Source organism: Onychostruthus taczanowskii, unplaced genomic scaffold, assembly GCF_017590055.1.
Source record: "Onychostruthus taczanowskii isolate IOZ18803 unplaced genomic scaffold, ASM1759005v1 scaffold1, whole genome shotgun sequence".
Classification (NCBI taxonomy): Eukaryota; Metazoa; Chordata; class Aves; order Passeriformes; family Passeridae; genus Onychostruthus; species Onychostruthus taczanowskii.
This window is the reverse complement of record NW_024496525.1, coordinates 9,828,846-9,850,817: the sequence shown is the minus strand read 5'-3', so window position 1 is coordinate 9,850,817 and position 21,972 is coordinate 9,828,846. Positions and strand designations below refer to the sequence as shown.

General features: G+C 33.2%; 1 protein-coding gene across 8 annotated transcripts in view; it reads left to right on the top strand.

Moving 5' to 3' along the window:
- Positions 1-21,972, top strand: part of RYR3 (ryanodine receptor 3) — a 194,068-nt gene that overhangs the window by 48,239 nt on the left and 123,857 nt on the right. For 4 of the 8 annotated variants that reach the window (XM_041409596.1, XM_041409751.1, XM_041409904.1 and 1 more), the window contains exons 3-12: positions 1,222-1,329; positions 3,155-3,166; positions 3,477-3,551; positions 4,556-4,634; positions 7,181-7,293; positions 7,644-7,743; positions 8,839-8,932; positions 12,029-12,103; positions 12,984-13,140; positions 19,546-19,719. In XM_041409596.1, the coding sequence (XP_041265530.1) occupies positions 1,222-1,329; positions 3,155-3,166; positions 3,477-3,551; positions 4,556-4,634; positions 7,181-7,293; positions 7,644-7,743; positions 8,839-8,932; positions 12,029-12,103; positions 12,984-13,140; positions 19,546-19,719 (987 nt within the window). The remainder of the gene's footprint in view (positions 1-1,221; positions 1,330-3,154; positions 3,167-3,476; positions 3,552-4,555; positions 4,635-7,180; positions 7,294-7,643; positions 7,744-8,838; positions 8,933-12,028; positions 12,104-12,983; positions 13,141-19,545; positions 19,720-21,972) is intronic. The other 4 variants (XM_041409838.1, XM_041409979.1, XM_041410068.1 and 1 more) reach the window with 1 other exon arrangement.

Genomic DNA, 21,972 nt, shown 5'->3' with positions numbered 1-21,972 from the left:
GCGAGAAGCGATGAAACTGTAAACCTCTACTAAAGCATAATGTTAGGAATAAGCCAATCAAAGGAAGACCTCTTCTTTCTCTTTGGTTCTCTCTGCATCTTTTTTCTTAATTGTTTTTATTTCTTCAATTTTCATCACCTTAAAATGCAGTATTATCAAGACTTTATTCTCTCTTGTCACTCCAATTTTAAAAAGAAGTGCATATCCACTTTAAGGCTCATCTGCAGCCATGATCTTTATCATGAATCACAGAAAAGGGAGTTGTTTAAGCTGGGAAGAGTCTCTGAAGGTCATCTAGTGCAAAATCTACTTAGGATAGCTTCAGACAGAACAGATTGCTTAGGACACTGGGATCAGTGTTCTAGTATCTCCAAATGTGGAGACCTTACAACCTCTCTGGGCAACCTGTTTTACTGTTTACCATGCTCACAGTAAAAGTAGGGAGATTTGTTATATTTAAAACTATTTCCTGTATTTCACTTGGTATCAATTTACTCTTGTCCTTTCACTGGGTTCTGCTGTGCAGTCTCTGGATCTGTCTTTGTGCTTTCTGCCATATATTTATGTACACTGTTGGTTCCCCTTGAGACTTTTTTCTCTTGAACATACCTTTCTTTGGACATATCAGTGCCAAGATATTGGGAAAAAAAGAAAAAGTGTGCTGTGAAGTTTCATGTTTCATAAACAGCAGACATATTGATTCAAAAATTAGGATTTCCTTAAAGAGTTCATATTATTATATAATAAGATTTTGAATTTCAGCCATCCAGTTACTGCTGTAAATATCTTATATCAGCCTCGTATGATATAAGATATCTTATATCATACGTATCATACATATCTTACGATATAAGATCATATACATTCTCTTCTGTTCTGTCAGCGACGTTACAGAACAAATACAATATCCAGGGTGTCATTCTAAAAGACAGGAAAACAATAATACATATGGGAAAAGTTTTTGCATTTGAACCTGAAGAAGTTCCATTTTACTGTGAGGAATACAGCTCAAGGAAAGTAAAAGTGTTGTGTTGTCAATTCATGAAGGATGCATATATATTGTTTTCATAAAGGAGAGTAGCATGTACCTCAAAAAAATAATGGAATAGACATTAAATATAGATTCAAAAATTAAAATAAATGCATGTTCCAACACACTTTTCATCCTGTTTCACCTGTTTTGCTGATCTGTTCGTGCACTGTTTAATTTATTTTTTACAGTATGTCCCTCCAGACCTTTGTGTCTGTAATTTCGTCCTTGAACAGTCACTATCTGTCAGAGCCCTTCAGGAAATGCTGGCCAGCACAGGAGATAATGCTAGTGAAGGGGTAAGTAAATTGACCTCAAAGAATGTTAAATCTGAATACAGATATTCCTCATTTCTCTCCTTGTCCAGGATTATCTAGAAGAGGATCCTGATGTTGTAGTATTCTTGGGACATTATTGCTCCACCTCTGTAATCACATTAATTTCTCTACAGCAGTGAGGAGCTGGTGCAACTCTTTTGAATAATTGTGATCCACAAATCAAGAAACATCATCAATTTGATTGCTTTGACCCTAATTCTCCAATTTCAGCTGAATCAAACTGAATTGAACTTTCATTCTTTTACAAACAGAGCATAATAAAACTCTATGGCTTTACATATTTTATAACCTAATGGCTTATTCTGTGCTTCAGATCTTTAACTGGCACATATTATTGCGCAGATGTGAAAGATGGAGTTATATCACCTTTGATCTTGCATTGTCAAGCTTTGCATACATGGTTTTCAGACTTCATTAATGCTGACCTTATGCTTTCCACTGCATAAAAAAGTGGGATTCTTTATTTTTGAAATTACATTGCATTCTATAAAATAAGTTTTGATGAAAATAAAAACTATGCTTAGGAAATCAAAAGATCAATTTAAACATTTCTAGGATTCCTAAGAAATTACATGATTTTTAATATTTTCAAAATATTCACTCCAAACTGCAGCTAAAATATTAAATCTGATGTTAATAATGCTATAAGAATATTTTATTTGGGATTGGAAGTAGAGAACATATAATCTCATTGGTAAAAATGATCACACTCTTGCTTAAGGAACAGTAGACAATAAAAAAGAATGTAATCCATTGTGCTGTATTTATTTTGAAACTATCTTGTCCTTCATTTATTTTGAATTTAGGTACAATCCATTGGAGAAACTGTAATAGGAACACAGCAGTTCATACTAAAAGCAAGGCTGAAATAAAAAATTATTTTCTTTTCATACTAAATTTAGTTTGGAGCAGAGTTCTGCTGCTGGTTTCAGATTTTTCTAGAGAAAGACTGTAGCTTATTCAGTTTGGAGGTTTTGTTCTTTTGGTTTTGTTGTGTTGTTTTTTTCTTTTGTATTTGATTTTTATAATAAGTCAAACTTACAAGTGATTAATTTAAAAATGTTCACTAATAAAATAGCAGAAGTGTTTCATTGCTTGTTCTCAGTATTCATGTATTTATTGCAAACTGAACACATGTAATTTTCTGTCAACCACCTGTTTGTAATTACAGTTGACTTTGCTGTTGTTTTCCTTTTTCATTAAAAAAAAAATAATGTATAAAAGAGGTATAGTCACTGCTATATGTTTTTCCAGTTTTCTTCACCAAACAGTGACATGTTCCTGAAGGATTAAAACCATTTTTTATGAATGACATGTTTTGAAGAACCTTGGTGGTAGTTTAACTTATGTATTGCTCACAGCATACAAAACCATTTGCCTACACATGTATAACCATTATTTGAGCTTTTGGAATATCCCTTAATTATCTTTGTCCATTTCAAATGAATCCAAGGACAAGAACTGACCTTAAATGCCATCCAAAAGGAACTAAAAAGAAATTTACTTTAAAGGAAGCAAATGTAAAATCCAGTTTTGCCTCTCCCTGTCTTGTCATAGTTTTACATATTCAAAATTAATAACTGTACTTGTTTAAAACTGTGGAGACAGTTACTTTAATGAATTTGAATTATGTTAAAGATTAGTATTAGCAAGTAGATATTCTCAGTATATGCTTAAACTATTCTGGACAGTAAGTATATTATTTTCTCTTTCAGATTTCAGTTTCTGTGTATATATATGTATTTATGTTGTTGTTTTTTTTTTTTTTTTTAATGCCTGCATGAAGTTTATAAGAAAGGTAAGTGGTATTTTATGTAACTTAAAATATGTTTTTGCAAATACTGTGTTTTACTAAATCATAATAAAAATTAGGTAACGATAAAAGTCTTTGTCAAAGAACAACACTTTTTCCTTTGGCAGATATTTGGCTATTGCTGTATCGACTTCATTATTATTTTTTTCCCCAGTGTGTACATTTCATAATTTGTTGGAACATTTGCACTCCTTCCCTGAACTGCCACAGCTCTTCATATTGTTGTATAGTTCTGATCATGGTCCTCTCAGATCAGTGGAGTTCTGACCTTCCTGTTCCCCATCCTGTTCTGCAGGCAGCCCAAGGGGGTGGCCACCGGACCCTGCTGTACGGCCACGCCATACTGCTTCGACATTCCTTCAGTGAAATGGTAAGTGAGGGAGCATCTGCACAGAATGAGTAGCACAGATATGAAATGTCTTTCACCAAAATAAAAAACCCTAAAAATTTAGAATAAAGCTCTTTCCAAGCTATCTTCTGCACTAGATGAGAAAGAAGTTAATAAATTGTGGTGTCTCAATGCAATAGACTTATTTAAATTCAGATTCTTGATCTAATTCAGAATTGTAGCTGAAAGACTCCTAAAATCTATTATTTCTGCATCTTTAAGGAATCCATTTTAATGATACTTCCATTAGCAAGTACTTCTACAGCAAATTAATTTGTTCTGATATATGTTATTTTTTCCCTATCATATTTTATAAGATAAGGTGTTCCATTTGACATTCCATAATTTCCATGGATTATGCCCATGAAGATGCTGTCTTCAGGATGCCTTGTATAAACTTCATAATACTGTATTTTACAACTGAAAAATTTCAGCTGTTTTGAATCTTTGACCTACTAGGGCTCATGTAAATACACCTAATACAAGGCTGAAGAAATGAGAAGTCAGGAAAATGCTTTCCTTCCTTTTTCCTGTACTGGAAAATGCTACATTAATCTTCAAATGCTACATTAATCTTCTATGTTGCTTATATTTATGAACCTTGAAAATTATAGTTGCCTTGATATACCAGAGCTGCAAGTGTAATTACTACCTTTTGGTATGTTTTTTGATGTTTTCATGAATCAAATTTATTATGATAGGGTTGTAATTAGATGTTTGCCTGTTCCTGTCTGATGAGCTGTATGAAACTTCAGAAGGTAGAAGCTAAATTGCACAGCTGAAGTGGAAATGTGGAAAAGATTTTGATGTTTAAAGTTCAGGAAGAGCTTCTGTATGAATAACAACATCATCTTTAACTCATTGAAAAAATCAAATATGGTAGTAAGACGAAGTAATGTGAATATATTAATTTGATATGTGTGTTAATGGATACTGTTGGGTTTTTGGTTTTTTTTTCTTTTTTCAATAACATCACTGTTTTGCAGTATTTGACATGTTTAACATCATCAAGATCCCAGACAGATAAACTTGCATTTGATGTGGGATTACGAGAAAATGCAGCAGGTATGGCAAGTTATTTTTGAAGCTGAATGGGTTACCCATTTCTGGTTTTAAAAGAGGCATTGAGTTTAATGTAACTGTAAGCTTATGAGTGGGATCCTTCCTTATGTGTTCATCAGAAAAAAGATGACTGAAAGAAATGACAGTACTAGTAACTTTTGGCACATTAAACGACGTTGTGTAAGAATGTGAGAGAGTCGTGCAACTAAACTGACTTAACACAACTGCAATAAAATGCATGATGATGGTCAAAGTAAAAAAGGTATGTTGAATAAAACAAATTTGATGGTTTTGCTTAGTGTTTTTTGGGGGGTTTTTTGGTGGTTTTTTTGTTTATTTCTTTGGTTTTGTTTGGGTTTTTTTTTGGTTTTTTTTTTTTTTGTTGTTGTTTTTTTTTTTTTTTTTTGTTTTTTGTTTTTTGTTTTTTGTTGTTTTTTTTTTACACTTAGAGTACAGAAAAGCCATGTACTGGTGTATTCACAATATACATTGTAACCAGGTAACAAAAGACATTTGCAACTTGTAGTGCAGGAAACCAGAAAATATGTAGTGAACACATTGTTAAAAGAGCTGGATAGAAATACATTTGTAATATGGACAAACCAATAATGAGACAAAGTGGAAGAGATACAAGACAAACCTGACATTATGAGAAAGATTTTAAATCTAATTAATGTATTTCTGGGAGTACTGCCATTACCATTACTGCTGGCAGAAATATAAGGAAAAAAATTGTGCTCCCATGAAAACACATATAAATTATGAGTTGCCACTGGAGCTATATTAAATAAATTTAAAGGTAAGTTAGCAAAAAAGAGCCTTTCATGCTGCTGTGTACAGAGTGCTCATGGTTACTGAAAGTGATGAGTACTCCTCAGAAAGCAACAGGTTACTCTGTAATAATTGGGCTCAGACATATGTCTTGAAGGGAAAATCTAAGTGCCTGTATACACACTTCATTCATGTCCAGCTCAAATAACAAAATATTGTTTGTGTTAATATAAATCTGTGTTTTCTACTGTTTTTTCATTATTTTTAAAATAAATTAAAATCAAATAGAGTAATTGATGATGGAGAGACACTGGCAGTGTAGGTGTTAAAACCTTTGTAATTCATAATCTTTGAAACTGTTCAGGTGACACTTTACAGAAGTTTGTCTTTTGAATGAGTGAAGCTTGTCTTTCAGGTGTTTATAGCCATACAGAAGGTTGCTTTAGACAGATATTAGCTGTCAGCTCCTTGGCTGTCTTTCATTGTTGCCTTAGATGGAGAACATTTTCTTTAGGAATGTTGAGAAAAGGAATGTATGTGATAAAAGAAATATGTGTGTTTAATTGCTACTAAGATAATTTCAGTGAAATTTGGTTTTATAATTTTATAGGTTTTTTTCTTTTAGAGTTATTGTACATATATCTGCTTCTATCTATGAGGTTTTATAACAAGTATTTGTAGTTGTTTAAATGATATTTGCTTAACTGTACCTACATAACAAAGCCCTTGTACACATAGGTAAGACAAAAAAGCTTCTGCACAGAAGGCTTTGGTAACAATTGCTTGTCTGGAAAGCTCATAAACTGAGTGCCATATTATCAGTTCCCCTTGCTCTACTCCCTCACCTATGAAAATGTGCTAATGAATTGGTATCTGCTGCAGGAAGAATTCTTCATGTAGCAGAGGGAAAAGCCAGTGGCTATAAAAAATTATTCCCTTTGAAGATTTAGCATTTTACATCTGCATGGATGTAACTTCTATTTATTGTCTTCACGATAATTAGTTTCATAATCTTCAGATTTTATTTTAAGGAGGTTTTACATGAAATATCTTAATCAGTCAAACAGATTTCTCTACTTTGATTCTACCAAATTGCTTTTTTCTCCCCCCCCACTTTTCATTGTCTGGTGAGAAAGTTTTATTCAACTTGTTTTCTTCAAGGTCTTATCTTTCACACTCTGAAGAGTGTGAAATTTTGAAATGAACTAGGTAATGTACCCAGAATGTCTGTGTGTGTGATTCTCTGTGTGCGTGTGTGTGTCTGTGCAGAGTAACCTGGAATCTTACCTTTCATCTGTAGCAAATGTTCTATGGTTGTCACCCTTAGGCTTGGCTACTTCGTAATTATATGGTCTCTAGGGCTAGTGGAGCTGCTTCCAGGTTTGTCACGCTATGTGATACAAAGGTTGTGAATTAAATATGACCATTAAATAAAAGAGGAGACAAAAGGTGATAAATACGACCAAGGTAGGTGTCAGCAATTTCCTAGTAAGAAGAGCCTCCTAGGGAGAGCATTTCTGAGTGGTGTTTTGTAAACAATCCCTTTAAAAGTACCTGAAAAGGGAAATATCATATATGCCAAAGATTATATGACAAAAAGTTTCAAGGAAAAAGAAAAGTATTGAAAATGATTGAAAAGAGAAATGATGTGATTTTATAAAGTGAATGTCTCACAAGACAATTTTTATAATTATATTTTAGTGTTGTATAAAGATATCCTTCTATTTCTTGGGAGTTGTCTGTTTTGTAGAACTTTGATTAGTGCCTCTGTCCTTTAGGTGAAGCATGCTGGTGGACAATACACCCTGCTTCTAAGCAAAGGTCAGAAGGAGAGAAAGTTCGGATAGGTGATGACCTTATCCTGGTCAGCGTGTCCTCTGAAAGATACCTGGTGAGTTTGTTTCTTTAAGTAGTGGTCAAATGGTGGGAAAATACAAAATTCTGTGGGGATATCAGAGATTGGTTGGGATTCTCATGAATTATTTTCTTCTAATCTAGGGAGCAATGGTTGTAATGCATTTTTATTTTTCTGTACTGAAAGTGTTGTGTGTGTGTGTGTGAGTCCATCCTCCAGAGCAAGACTGCTTCCATGCCTTTTCCCCAAATTTTAGAAGAATACTAATTTTAGAAGAAATGTGTGTATTTACTTTATGATACATCCTCTTCTGGTGATAAATTAATGTACTAAATATTTTAAGTGCATAATTTTCATTGTTTCCTGTTACCATTGTCTTGTTTCAGCATCTCTCCGTGTCAAATGGAAATATTCAGGTGGATGCCTCCTTTATGCAGACACTATGGAATGTCCATCCTATATGCTCAGGAAGCAACATCACAGAAGGTTTGCCGTTTTATTTATTTAGACATGTACATAAATTAGACTAATTTGTATGCTTTTGATAAAGAGGAAATTAAAAACCAAATTCACCTCAGAATGTCAACCTAAAAGTTTAATGAAAATAAAGAAAAGGAGCTTGAGAGAGAAGAGTTCTTGAAAACAGGGAAATACAGATACATCAGCTGAGTCTAAAACTGGATTAGGAATTAGACAGTGTTGTTTCTGTAATATTTGTAAAACCATCAAGAAAACATAACAGAAAAGTACATTTTTTCCTCCATTGTTTCTTTGCTTTGACTTTTATATTAAATGGAACCAGTTACAGTTTTCCTCATTTACAAATTTATGTTGAATCAGCTGGAGAGTATGAAAGCTTCCTTCTACCCCTCCTCCTAAATGTGTGCTCTTTTTAAAAGGCAGTAACTTCACTTACAAGGTCAGAATGGTTTGGACTAGGATCTGATGAGTCATTCTCCTACACCTTCTTTGTCTTTTTATTTTTAATGTGAGGCAGAGTGCCTGGTTTTGACCTGTACTCTTGCGTTAAATGGGTTGGAAAGTTAGCTTCCATTAAACTTAATCTTTAGATCTGCAAAATGTTTTTCTGTCCTCTGTTTCCTGCTGCTGCTGTGCACCTTTGATTTTGACACAAATGGTAAATTTCAGAAAAAAATTATGAAATCATGAAAATGCTTTGTATTGAAATAATTGAAACTGTATTAAGGGAGAGGAAACTATATTATTATCTATTTGATTTGGCTTTTACCTAAAGTATTCAATTTCCAAAGCCATAATTGTTTTTGTTGCTTTAAAGAAGATTTTAACTTCCCTTTCTGTCTCAGAATCCTAATTTGAGTTTTAAATGTTAAAAGTTTTCTTTTGTTTTGTTTTCATTTTCAGAAGAAAATTTTTTTTTAATAAAAGGCATTAAAAATAGTATGTTGACACATTAAATTTTTTCATTAGATTAGATTTAGTTTAGATTCAATTATGAGTGAAAATGTGGAAAAGAGGTGTCGATCTTGAATTTTTTAAGCTTTCCTGAGGGTGTTATTTTCATAGTCAATGTTTTAGCTTGTAAATGAGCTTCTTTTTCAGGATATCTTCTTGGTGGGCATGTAGTACGTTTTTTCCATGGCCATGATGAGTGCTTGACAATTCCATCTACAGACCAGAATGATTCACAGCACAAGTAAGTGATGGTACATTTTTTTAATATTTCCTTCTTTCAGAAAGGACACAGGATGTCAGTTGAACTTGAGGTTAGGTAGATTTAGCACTCTTTAATTAGGCAGTGACATTATACAAGAAATTGAGACCTATTAAGCTGAAAATCAGTCATGAATTCTTTCATTGTTGAAATTTCAGTAGTTGATTTTCACTGAGATTTCATCCTGTTATGTAGCTTGTCTCTAGTTCATACTGCTATAAGTAGAACAAAAAAGTGTTAGCAGGAAGATGGTAATGTGAAAAACAAAAACCATGAAAAATCTCTGTAAGTTTGACCTCTGCAATGACTTTCATATTTTATATATTTTGCATTTTTTTACAAATTTTAAGCTTTCTCAAATCTGAATAACATCTTGAAAAAATTACATCATACTAGCTAGACTAAACTACTTTTGTATTAAACTTATATCTACATATATCATCTATTATGTTGCTTTATTATTTGAATTTTTCTGTACTTTAAAATTTTTTTGTTAATCAGAAGCAAAGCAAGCTAATAATTTTGCTATGCAAACCTGCTAGCTTTAAAAATCATCTTCAACAAATAAGACCTTTCTACCTATTGGGGCAAATAAGTTATGCCTTAGGTAATATGATACCCCAAGTAACATTCAATTATGTCCAGTAAACTTGTCAGCTCTAAATTTGCCATGTTTACATTTCTGACAGGTAAAAATGCCTCCAAGTCCTAAAGGGAACCCAAACTGAAAACCAGCAACATTTACTTTGTGAATTGTTAGACAAGAGTGAAGATTTCTCTTTTCATGAAACAAAAATCTTATTTTTGAATGTTTCTATAAATAATGCTTTTTAAAACTTCACAAAGAGACTATTCTCTGACAAGAATCCTAAGGTCTTTTTCTACAGGTCAAATGGAAATACTTGGGGTGGACATATTGAACATCAAAAAGACTGGCTTGGCAAGAAAGAAAAAAAGATGGATACATGGAAACAATTAGATGAAAAAGTGCTGTTGTGAAAAAGCAGCAATTCTTTTTTACATGCAGTTTTGTTACCCAAAGAGCAGGTCACTAATTCTAGTCCAGCGTTGCATATAGAGAAAGCTGGAAAAAGAGCTGATTTTTTAAAATGTATAGAAATTAAAAGCATAAGAATTGAAGAGAGGCTATGACTATATCAGGTGAACTGAACTGTCTCTATGATACTGAACTACACCTATGATAGTCCTTTAGAGAGAGAATGGTTGTGTTGGGCCAAGGAGACGTGAAGGAGGCCCGAGAGAGTGGAAACGAATACTTAGTTTTGAGTTTAGTTAGGATTTAGAGTCTGCCAAAAGTAAAATCAGTAAGGTCAGCAGGACCAGAGGCATAGAATGAAAATTGAGAGCTCCAGATATTTATTGTGCATTCAGTATCTTCAGAGAATCGTGTAACAGCCCAGGTTGGAAATGACCTTGAAAGATCAAATTCATAGAGACTGGAAATGAAGATGAGTTGAAAGCTAGGGATTTTTTTTTAAATTTTATTCTAGAGTACCAATACATTTTCATGCAAGATAAGACGTGTAGGGAATTTTACTACCTTTACTATGAAGAACATTTATTCTTACTCTTCTGGTGAACTAACATTTTGAAATATTTGATATCACATGTGTGCCTTAAGTGTGACTCCTCAATAAAGTAGAGGTGTAAATACAAGGCCATCATCTTATAAAGCTGTTGGGTGCAAATGGTTAGTCATGCTCCAGTATACTTCATGATTCATCCAGGATTTTATTTGTTTTGCTCAGAAAAGAGACTCTTAAGTGTTCTCAGTAGAAGAATGTGCAGAAATACTTGTTCAGATAAAACACTTGTTCAAAAAAATAGAATTTTTGGTTCAAAAGTTGATTTTCAGGTCCATAGTCGCATAAGAACAGTACTAAACAACTTTTTAAATTTTTGCCTACTAGCTCCCAAAAATGGGAAAAGAATTTGACAATTTGAAAAGCTAGTTAAAAATCTGCATTTCAAACTGCTATTTTAATTCAGCTATATAACATCTAGATTGTGACATCTTTATGCATGCATTTGCTGTATTCAGTCAAGTTTGCCAGAGCAGGAAGGCAGATTTTAAATTCCCTTGCTGCACATTTTTTCAGACACTTAAGTACAGTAGAAGGTCCAGCCTCTGTGAATGCTAGGGTGGATTAGTCCTTCTCAGAGAAATAATATGTAAGAAAGTTTTTCATCTTTTGGTAGGCATTCAGACCTTTCTTATTATCCTGTTATCCATTATATTTCCTATACTCATTATAAATGAGAAAGTATCTACAAATTCTGGTGATTAGATGACAAAACATGAATGTTTAATGAAACATTTAATAAAGCATTTAATAAAACATTAAAAACTTCCTGTGAACAGGGCTAATCCACCATAGTTTTTCTTTGTTTGTATTTGATTATTGAGTAGAATATTATTTGCTGCGCTAGAAATAGACATCAGCAATATCTAGTTAGACAGTAGACATTACCAATCCTCAGTTCAAGAAAACTAAATTATAGTAGAGGCTTAATCCTTGCCCTTCCTGTTTTTCACTTCTCTGAATGCATTATCGATTTTGTGAGGATTATAATACAGAATTTTTGTTATCACCACAATTTCTGACCCTTTAAAAAGAATCATAGAAATAATTTTTGGAATTATGTCTATGATGTTGTGTTCTTGATGTTTTAATCTGAAAATGTATATATTTATTTTAAAATATGGCATGTATTTAAAACCATTGGTAATGTAGATTAATATATTGGGATCTGTAGGAATTACGTATTTTTTATGGCTGATTAAATGGCAGGAAAAGTTTACCAGACACTTTCAAGGCTAGGCATTTTATCAGCTCCTGAGAGGAACTACCTTAATGGAAATAATCTAATTTACCTGGGACATTTGGTTTGTTTATCACAGTCTCACTGATGAGTAGGAATCTTCTGTCCATTCAATGATGTTTATTTACTGGGAGAAAAGTAGCAAGTCATGTACAGTTTCCAGAGAAGTAAGTTATAAATACTTTATAAGCACAAATAAACACAAGAAGATGGTCTTCTGAATCTTTTCTCTAGGAAAGTATTTTATGAAACTGGAGGAGCTGGCATTCGAGCAAGGTCATTGTGGAGAGTAGAACCCCTTCGAATAAGGTACTGATATTTTAAAAACTTTTTTGGTTGGCAGCTTTTGTTATATTAATAGAAATTTGGTTGTTACAAGTGCTTAATACAAAATATATATTCGCCACACTTTATGATACGTGTTAGTAAGCTCTTTGTCAATAATAAAAAGCAATATACTGTGATAGAATAGATTTTTTTTCTATCTCCCATAACAAAAGCAGCACTGTCTATGAAATATGTGTACTTAAAGCATTGCTTCTTTCCAAAAGTGAAATGCATTCCTAGTTTTACCTGGAGTTTTATAAGCATGAGTGGAAATAAGAGCAATAATACCTACCCCTTCTGTATTTATTGGGGTTTTTTTGGGGTTTTTTTAAAGATTATCTCCTTCCTATGTGATTGTCTGTCTGTTATTTCCCTGCAAGTGAAATTTCAGTATATCTTACAAGAGTATGTATGATCTTTGATGGCCATCTGAGCTGTATGTTTCTTCTACCCTTGGTGTGCTTGTGATTGTAAGTGAAATACCCTCATAACTAACACAGATGTAGGATAATTCTGTGGCATGTCGAGTCCTCCTTTAGGTTTAATTTGTTTGTTTACTCAGTCAACTAAAATACGGTAGTTAATCTACACACGTAGGATGTTTTTATGGACATCATATGTAACACCCTGATGAGATGGAGAGAGGGTGTAGAAACAAGAAGATGGAAGCCAGACTCCTTTCCAGGGCTCCCTTTGCAAATGAATTAACAGTTTTGTGTCTGATTTAATGCAAGTATTTCAATCAGAACCAAAAAAGGAATATGTATATATAGCATACTCTATTTTCTGAACATCCTTTAAAACCTAAAGAAAAAATTCTAATTCTACTTACTTCAACTATTTTTTGATGTCTCATGTTTAGCTGGAGTGGAAGTAACATCAGATGGGGGCAGCCTTTTCGTCTTCGACACATTACAACAGGAAAATACTTGGCTCTGAATGAGGATGAAGGAGTAGTAATATTAGACAGAGAAAAGTCAGACACAGCATCTACAGCCTTTTGTTTTAGAGCAACAAAGGTAAATAAAAACAGTGCAAATTTGTGCTGAATGTGGAGCACTCAAACACTAAGTCTGAATTGTTTCAACAACTCTATAAATTGCTTGTAATTTCTAAATTGAAGCTAATGCTAGAGATTGTGCATTTAAAGTAAAATGTAAACAACCTGTGTCAAGAATAACAAAGGTCTCATGGAGGAAAAATAAGGGTGATTGATAAACTTTAGAATAAACTAAACTGTAACCAGTTTTTAAAAAGTAGATTAAAACCAAATACAGTGCAAGGTATGGTGGCTTAATATGAATACTTTAATAATTATAGACTTATTTTAGTTGGACAGAATCTCATTAGAGTGTTAAACATTCCAGCTCTGTCATAATTGAATTCAATTGAATTCAGTTCAGTTGCTATTCTTTATGCAGTGTGCTGATACGAAATGAACTCAATCAAATTTTTCCTAAATGTAAGGCAAATATAGCAATGATTTTTAAACCATATGTTTTCAAATTATGCTCTTTAGTGAGCTGCTAATTGCATGTTATTAGCTTTTTCATTGTTTCCAGCTGGGAAAAAACATTGCAAGGGTGAGACAATGAAGAATGATTATGGAGGTAGGCAAAATTAAAAACTTTTTTTTTTGGTCCAGGATGTGAAAGGTTTTATAATCAAAGATGATCCAATTTTTTTATGTTCTTTCATGATTTTACTTATAGTTGCAATAGCTGATACAATAGAGTTTTTTATTAACTAAAAAAAGTTAAATTTTCCACATAATTCTGAATGATATATGATCATATAGAAAAAAGAAATCCCAAAAAGAAGAATAATTTTAAACTAGTTATAGCTAGATAAAATCTAACAGTAAGACATTTTTCTAGCATTGACAAATGCTAGACTTTTGTTAGTATAATAAATCAAATACTTCTTTTTAGCATGTTAAAAATAATGATGTTTATTAGTGTGTCTGCATATGATATTTCATGAATTTTTATTTTAGCCAATCAAAATAATTGAAAAGCTGTCAGGAAATTTTCTTAGATTGTTTAGATTTACTTACAACATAGTTTTTCATTTTTTATTCAGTGTAAAGGCTATGCACTATAGATTGTACATATGATGTTGTGCTGGAGAATTTATTACAGATGTAATTTTTTGCCATTATTGGAAAATCATTGGTAAGAATGGTGAGTATCACAGGAATGCCACAGTTACTGGTTAAACATTGAGTTAAAATTCCTCTGTTATGCTCACTGCCTAACTGGACACCAGCTGTCCTGCTGTTTTCCAATATTTTTATCTATGCATATAAACGCATAAATTTTGAGTATGTAAATTTAGTGGTTATGCATGCACATTCATAAAATGATTTCTGCTATGTTGAGTAAACATGTCCTATTTTCTTACTCTTTTTGTTAAGGTGAAATTAAGTGCAGTGCCCAAAATGACTAAGCTAAAGTACAGTAGTACATACTTCTGCATTGATTATGCAGAAGTCATTCATGCCTACTGTGTTTATACATAATATGGTTGTTAATGTACATTTTTATATTAAATCCAAGCTCAGTGTCTCATCATCCTGTCCCATTTGTGCTGTCCTACACAGAAAAGAATTTTTTTACCTCATGATAGGGTATGAATTTGGTACCAAGAATAAGAATTGTTATTTATTGTCTGGGCACATAAGAGCGGCACATGGGTGGAGACTTTAGCGTTTCCGAAGGTGAGGGGAACAAGCAGTGGTAATTTTTCTGAAGAAAGAAAAGTGATGTTTGGGAAGGGAATAAACCTCAAAGATTGACTTTGACTGTAAGAGGGAAAGGGCTCTTAAAGTGAAGTGTTGCTTGCACACAGATTGGGAGGAAAAGGACCATACATGTGTATATATATATATATATATATATATATGCATATATATATATATGCAGGTGTTTTTATCTTAATTTCTGCATATATGTACTTGTAAACATTTTATTGGTTTGTTTTCTCAATGAAGAAACCTTTTCATTTGCATGTATCTTAACATGGCATGAATTCAGGGAAATTTCAAGATATCTGTCTAATGTCTTCATTCCAGCTGTGTACAGATTCTTAAAAATAGGGTGCTGGATACCTGTCTGTTTACAGCACTCTATCCCTTAGACTAATAGAATAATTCTGATTGAGAAGGACCCTGGGCAGCCATCTAGTCCCACCTTTTGGTCCAGGTAGGGTCAACACCAGTTCAGACCAGGTTGCTTACAATAAGCATTGCTGCTGAGTATCCAAAAGGAAATGAAACATATCTTCCTTGCGGTATTCTTTCCAGTTTGGAAGCCAGCAAAAGGGTTTTATAAAAAAAAAAATATATTATCTTTGCCAGAAAGCAGAGCTATGTGGATATACAAATCCTCAAGGCTACCCAGGAGCCTGTAACACATGACTTAAATAAAGTCTTATTTTCCAGCAGTTGTTATAGAGACCCTCTTGTTGAAAAAGCACCTTCTTCCTCAATACTGTTATATTCCACTTCAGCAATCTTGTGTGTTCCTTGCTTGTCAAAACCTGTGACTGCATTCGTAGTGTATTTTCTTTCACTGTTTTTTTTTTTCATTTTGATGGATAACACTGGAAATTGAAACACTAATTTTAAATTATAAAATTTGAATCAGAGTTTTCTTTAACATGTTTTTACTAAATAAGAACAGAACGGAAGTTTTAAAAAAGTTAAGGTGTATGCTAAAGAACATTACGGTGCTAATGTCAATGAAAATAACATATGTAATACATGCCTCTTTTGCTTCCTAATTGATGCAAACTTATCTTACAAGCATCAGAAATTGATGGACGACCTCCCACTCCAAATTATATATTTTATTGTTTTTAATATAGAGCTTACTTTTGACCAAGTTTGAAAATGTCAACCTTTATATTTTAAGGCAACAGATCTGTAATGCCTTGTGACAGCAGAGACAGCAGTTTCTCTACACCAGATGGAATCCTGTTTTGAAATGGGATGTTCTCATTCCAGCACAGTACTTGGCTCAGTATACACTGCTGAGGAGAATCTTGGGTCTGCTAACAAATTTCCTTGAGACTAAACACAGTGGAAACAACAACATATTTAAAAATAATTGTTTATTTTAATTTGTGTAGCCCAGCATTTATATTTGAGATTGCATATTTTATTTTTGTGGCAGTATGTGCAATTGACAATGAAGAAGTTATTGGTATAGTCTTGGTAAGTAACATTCTGACACATTAAAAAGTCACAGATGACTCATGCAGAAGGATTTGATAACATTTTAATATTACTGCCAACATGTAGCTGTCTTAGGGACTCAACATGGCATTAGGATGTCGTAATAGTATGGTAGTAATCATAAAGTTTAATTTGGTTTTGTAATCATAGGTATTGCAAAGGCCTTTATCTGCATTTGTCTCTAAAAGTTCAAATACTTATATTTAAGTTGATATTTCATAATTATATTTTCCCAGTAAGCACTGCATTTCAAATGCAGTATTAAACCCTGTTTTCTACTTATTTTTTATGGGAAAAAAAAACCAGGTGAAATGAAAGTAATTTTTTTTTCTTGTCTACTGGAATGTGCAAATGTATATATTGTTTGTCCCAGGGCCAGTTCTCATAAGCCCTAGAAAAACACTTAATACACCCAAAGATAGCTCAGCTACACTTTGGGGGCATAAAATAAGCAGGATGGCTTCTGCTGTGGTGTTAGAAACCAAAAAGGTTTAATAAAGGCAAAATAACAAATAGAGAAACTCGAGCCAGGTACAGAGGTCTGCCCCTGGTAGAAACACTTCACACAAAAGCCCCTCTTCTCTTTTGTTCTGTTCTTTTCTACTTGATTGATCAGGCGGGACTTTTTGGCTTCTATCCAATTAGATGTGTTCTGGGGTTTGGTGAAGTCCCTGAGGCCCTATGAGGTGGCTTTCCACCTAACAGTTGAGAGAAGCTTCTGGGCTTCTTTCCTTTTTTGGGGGACAAAGGTTAGTTTTGCCACTCTGTCATTAGGGGGCGCATTCCTACATGTATAAAGCAAAGTATACAGAGTACATTAATGCCAGTAGCAACCTCTTATATCTGTAGACTTTTTATCTTTTTCTTTTGTTGAATTGGAGTATCTCTGGCAGTACTTTTAATACAATAACAGTGTGCAATATCAAAAGATAAAATTTTAATTCACTCATGAAAATTAGATTTAATAAGAGTTCAGCAGATAGGTTGTTTTGCCATTCTTAGGACTGTCTAAACAACCCTTTAAGCCTCTTTTTAAGCTGGCAAAAGTGTTTCCCCTACTGTGTTTTTATTATTGTGAAATCCTTGTAAAGAAAGTTGAGTTTATTTGTTCTGTTCATATTGCCATTCCTCATATTCCTTTTACCATGTAGAAATCTATGATTCTTTCTCACTTTCTAGTTCTTGCCCTTCCTCTAGTATAGTAAACATCATTTGAAAATAACTTTGACAGTTTTGCCCTCAAATTCCTTTGTTCATTCCATCTTTTTTTATTGTTTGGTTTGGGGTATTTTTGTTGTTGTTGTTGTTGGCATTGCTTTTCCTCACGAATTTCCAGGCCCATGGTGTGGTTTTTTTTTTTTCCTTTGATTTAATTCATGGCCTGAGGGAGTTAAACTGAGACTAAGCTGTGAAGAGAGGTATTTAAAAGTCAAAGTGTTTGGGTATTTTACTGTTAAGATATGTACAAATATCTAGATAAGAGAAGGTTTTTTTCCCCTTCTACCCCAGTAATCTTTATCTGACTAGACTTTTCAGCTGTTGTAAAATACACCGTGTCTTTGCACATTACGATCAAATTACTTGGCTGAAATCCTAGAGAAGCTGGACAGAGTGGAAAGAGCAAAACATGATGAAGAGGAATTTGTGCTGTATTTTTCAAAGTGAAAACAGCCTTCAGGGCCCTGAAATAACTCTAAAAATTTATTTCTGAAATGAAAAAATATTGTTGGGTTTTTTTTTTTTCACTATGTTTAGTATTGTCAAAAGCGATCAGTATCTCTCATTTTTTTCAAAGTAACTTTATTAGGATTGATTATTACCACACTATGATTTTGTTATCTGAAATGTTCATTGATGCTTGGTTGTTGATGCAGACACAATATGTGAAGAAAAAAGTTTTAATCTTCAGGTTACGATGTAAAGACAAACAATAAATTGCTGACTGAACTTGTTCTATTTTATTGTATTTTTCACTTAATGTCCTCACTGCAAATGTGCATTGAAATAGTTCATTTTTTTCGGTAATGTCAGTGCAGTCCACACAAATATGATGTGACATGTTTTCCCCATGCTCTTGACATTGAAATGGTAGCCCCAAGGAATGTCTTGTAATTTCATTCACCTTCATCTTGCCATTATAATGTTACCTGTTTCCAGTGAAATTATTGTTGAAATGTGACAGTTAAATTACATATAAATGAAAGTAGATTAGCATAGATATTATCCAACTCCTGTTTACTCCCCAGAGGATGAACATTATATAAATTGAAATGAAATAAAAAACCTTGTCACACATATAAAACCAGCACAATCACATGTATCCATAACTTGCTATTACAAAGTTTGCACCATAATTCTGTTCTTATTCCTGAATTCATCTTTTAAAGGACAGCTGCTTTATTTTAAAGCACTGAAGTGTTTAAATCCCCCAACTGTAAATGAAGAATAATGGGATTAAGAAATAAATTTGGCTTAAGAAATGGGAGTTCCAGCCAAGCATTGAGCAAAAGAGGTTTGAAAGAATCCAAATCTTCTTACAAAGTTGATAAATAAAAACATTATTTATTCATTTATTTATTTATATAAATAAATGTAAAAAAATGAGAAATGCAAAAATAAAGCAAGTTTAAAAGAAATATTGTCCTTTTAAAATAATGAATATTTTCTTTTTTGATGGTATTTCAATACAGAGGCATTATTCTAAGCATAGTGTGTACCTTTATATACAAATTATAAACAAAAAATTCAGCATAAAAATATTTTAGCTACTTTGCTAAAACAGGTTTATTTTTCTTTTTTATGTCTAAGCTAATATTAAAAAATTTTGGCTATATAGAGTACTACAGATTGTTCAGATTGTTAAACTGAAACTTTATTTACATCCATTATTGAATAGGTTAAGATAATAATTTAAAGATTTTGTTGGCATTAATCCACTGTAATCGATCTTGACTTGATTTTTCTTGCTTCAGTGAAAATGATGCTTCAGATTGAAATTGTTTTTAATCACAGTCTGAAAGATTAATTGGATAGAAGCTGAAGTTATGTGAATTGAAATTTAGCTGCATCTTAAAAGCATAAGTACTATAAATAGTGTTCAGTATTGTAATATATATCAGTGTAGAATTCAATGCTTTATCCTATTCCAATACAGAGATTAAATACCAACTTTATTTTATCTCCTTAGGAACTGAAAGAAAAGCAGGAATCTAGTCTCAAACGTGACATTGATGGAATGGGAGTCCCAGAAATAAAGTACGGAGATTCAATCTGCTTTGTCCAACATGTGGCCACGGCCTTATGGTTGACTTACAAAGCACAGGATGCTAAATCAGCACGTTTAGGTCCCTTGAAAAGAAAGGTAACATTTGGGGTTTTTTTAATCACTTGCGAAACCAATTTGTGGGTTTAATTTTTATATTGAAAATGTGAATATTTCACTCTGAAAGTGAAAACAGTGCTGCATATTAATGTAACCATGTAATTGAAGAAAAACTTCATCATTAAGAAATGTATTTAACTACTTATTTTCTCAGAAAAAAATTATTAGTTTATACTCAATTTTTATTTTTTACACCCAAAAAAGACAGAAATTCATGGTTTGGATAATTATTTAAAATATAAATTTAACTGTTGCAACTGGTGTAAACTAATAAGTCATCTAACATTCACTGGTGTTTCAGGTTTTTTTAATTAGGTGTATTATGTGAAATGGCAATTAAATTTTTCATTTAAGAAATGGCCTTAGAAAATAATCAAGTTTCTTAAGGGATGTTAGAGAATAATTTCCTCCCAAAATGTTAAATGTAATTGTGATGTGACATCAAGAAGGTCTTTCTCTCAGTCTTTTGATTTTAGGGTACAATTATATTCTTAATTAGTGGCATATGACCTCTTATATCTTCAAATTTTATGTTCATATTTCATCCAGTGTTACGGCGTTTAGTACTAGTTTCACATAACTTCATAGTTACCAAAGGATTCCTTTATTCTCAGTTTGTAGATTTTTACAACTTGAACCCAGCATTGGAACATGAAAAAGAAAAAAATTAAAAAGTACATTACTGAAAAGAAGCTGGAATTCTTCTTTAGTTACTTGCACACATGTACTTTCATAAGAGAGTACCCGTACACAAGCACTGCAGTACAGAACCATGAGGTGCTGCTCAGAATCCCCAGGCACAATCACATTTATTCACAGGCAGCACACATGGTCATCATCAATGGGCAGTGAGTGCCCAACCCCTTCACTTCTCAGCAATCTGGCTGATCAGAGAAATTCTTTAAATGCAAGTCATTCAGTATTTTCTTGATAAAAAAAATTAAACCACACAATGATGGCCTCTTCTTTCCCATGCCCACAGTTGGCTATGTCATTCAGTTTCCTTAGAGGGTCCAATTTTACTTCTTGAAAAGGGAACGTGTGGATTCTTCCTCTGTATTCAATGAAGAATTTTCCAATAGCTTCCTGCGGCATATTCAGTATTTTGCTTCTCCAGTTTTCTGCTCAGCAGCAAGGGACTAAAAGAATCTCCATAATTGCCTGTCACTTATGTTTTCCTTTGAAACTGTTTCCTTCATGTTCAAAGACTTAAAATCTTTTGTTGCCCTCTCACCTGGAGAATTCTGTCTTGTTAAGTGCCTTCAAACAGAAGAAAATCCAAACCTTCTAGCTTCATGCAGTTAATATTCCTGTGGAGGCAAGAAACAGTTTTTCATACCCTGCAATATATGATACTAGGCTATCATCTTGCAAGCAACTTGAGATATACATCACTTTCAATTTCATATAAAAATTAGTTTTTCTACATTAGAACCGAAACCATTGCTTGGTATTCATCCTCTGCCATCATGTCAGGCAATTTTCACTTTCACTCACTGTATTCCTTCTGAAGCTGGCCTGCACGTTTTATAGCATGACTCATTAGCCCTAGGAAGATTGAGAGGTACCCTGCTTTTGCAAGAGGCAAGGGATGTTTTTCTGACATAACCTAGCTATTACCACCATCAGCTTCTGTAAAGCCATAGAGAAGAGAAAACAACTATGAGATTAGTTCTGTTATAAAATACTAAAAATTCCTGTTGTTTGGCTTTGGTGTAGCTTCATGTATCTAATTATTATACTAAAAAATATGTAAGAAATTCTGGCATCATTTGTGAGGCTTTTTTTCATGATTTCTCCCAGAATTTTTATTTTTTGTCCGTCTCTCTGAGATTGTGGTAACCAAGGATTCAAGATTTTGCCAGATAATTGTGATTACATCAGTATTGTAGTCAACATCCCTCTACCATCCAGTGAGTGATGGATGTCTATCTTTTCATTTTGCTTTTGTGCAAGCAATGAACTCCTGCAGAGCTCCAAAATGCTACAGCTCAGGGAACAGAAAAACACATGCTACGTGATTTGGATCCATGATCTGGAGCCCATTGCTCATAGTGTTGGTCAGTGCCTTGCTGTAATTCAACAAGCAAGGCAATGCCAGGCACCCTTTTCTATAAGCAGACAAGTGTTTTATCTGAGGAATTGATGTAGCCAGTGCTGGATGCGTCTGCCTGTGATGTACTTAGGGGAATCCTAAATAGCACTTTCCGGTCATTGTGATGTTTCTGGACG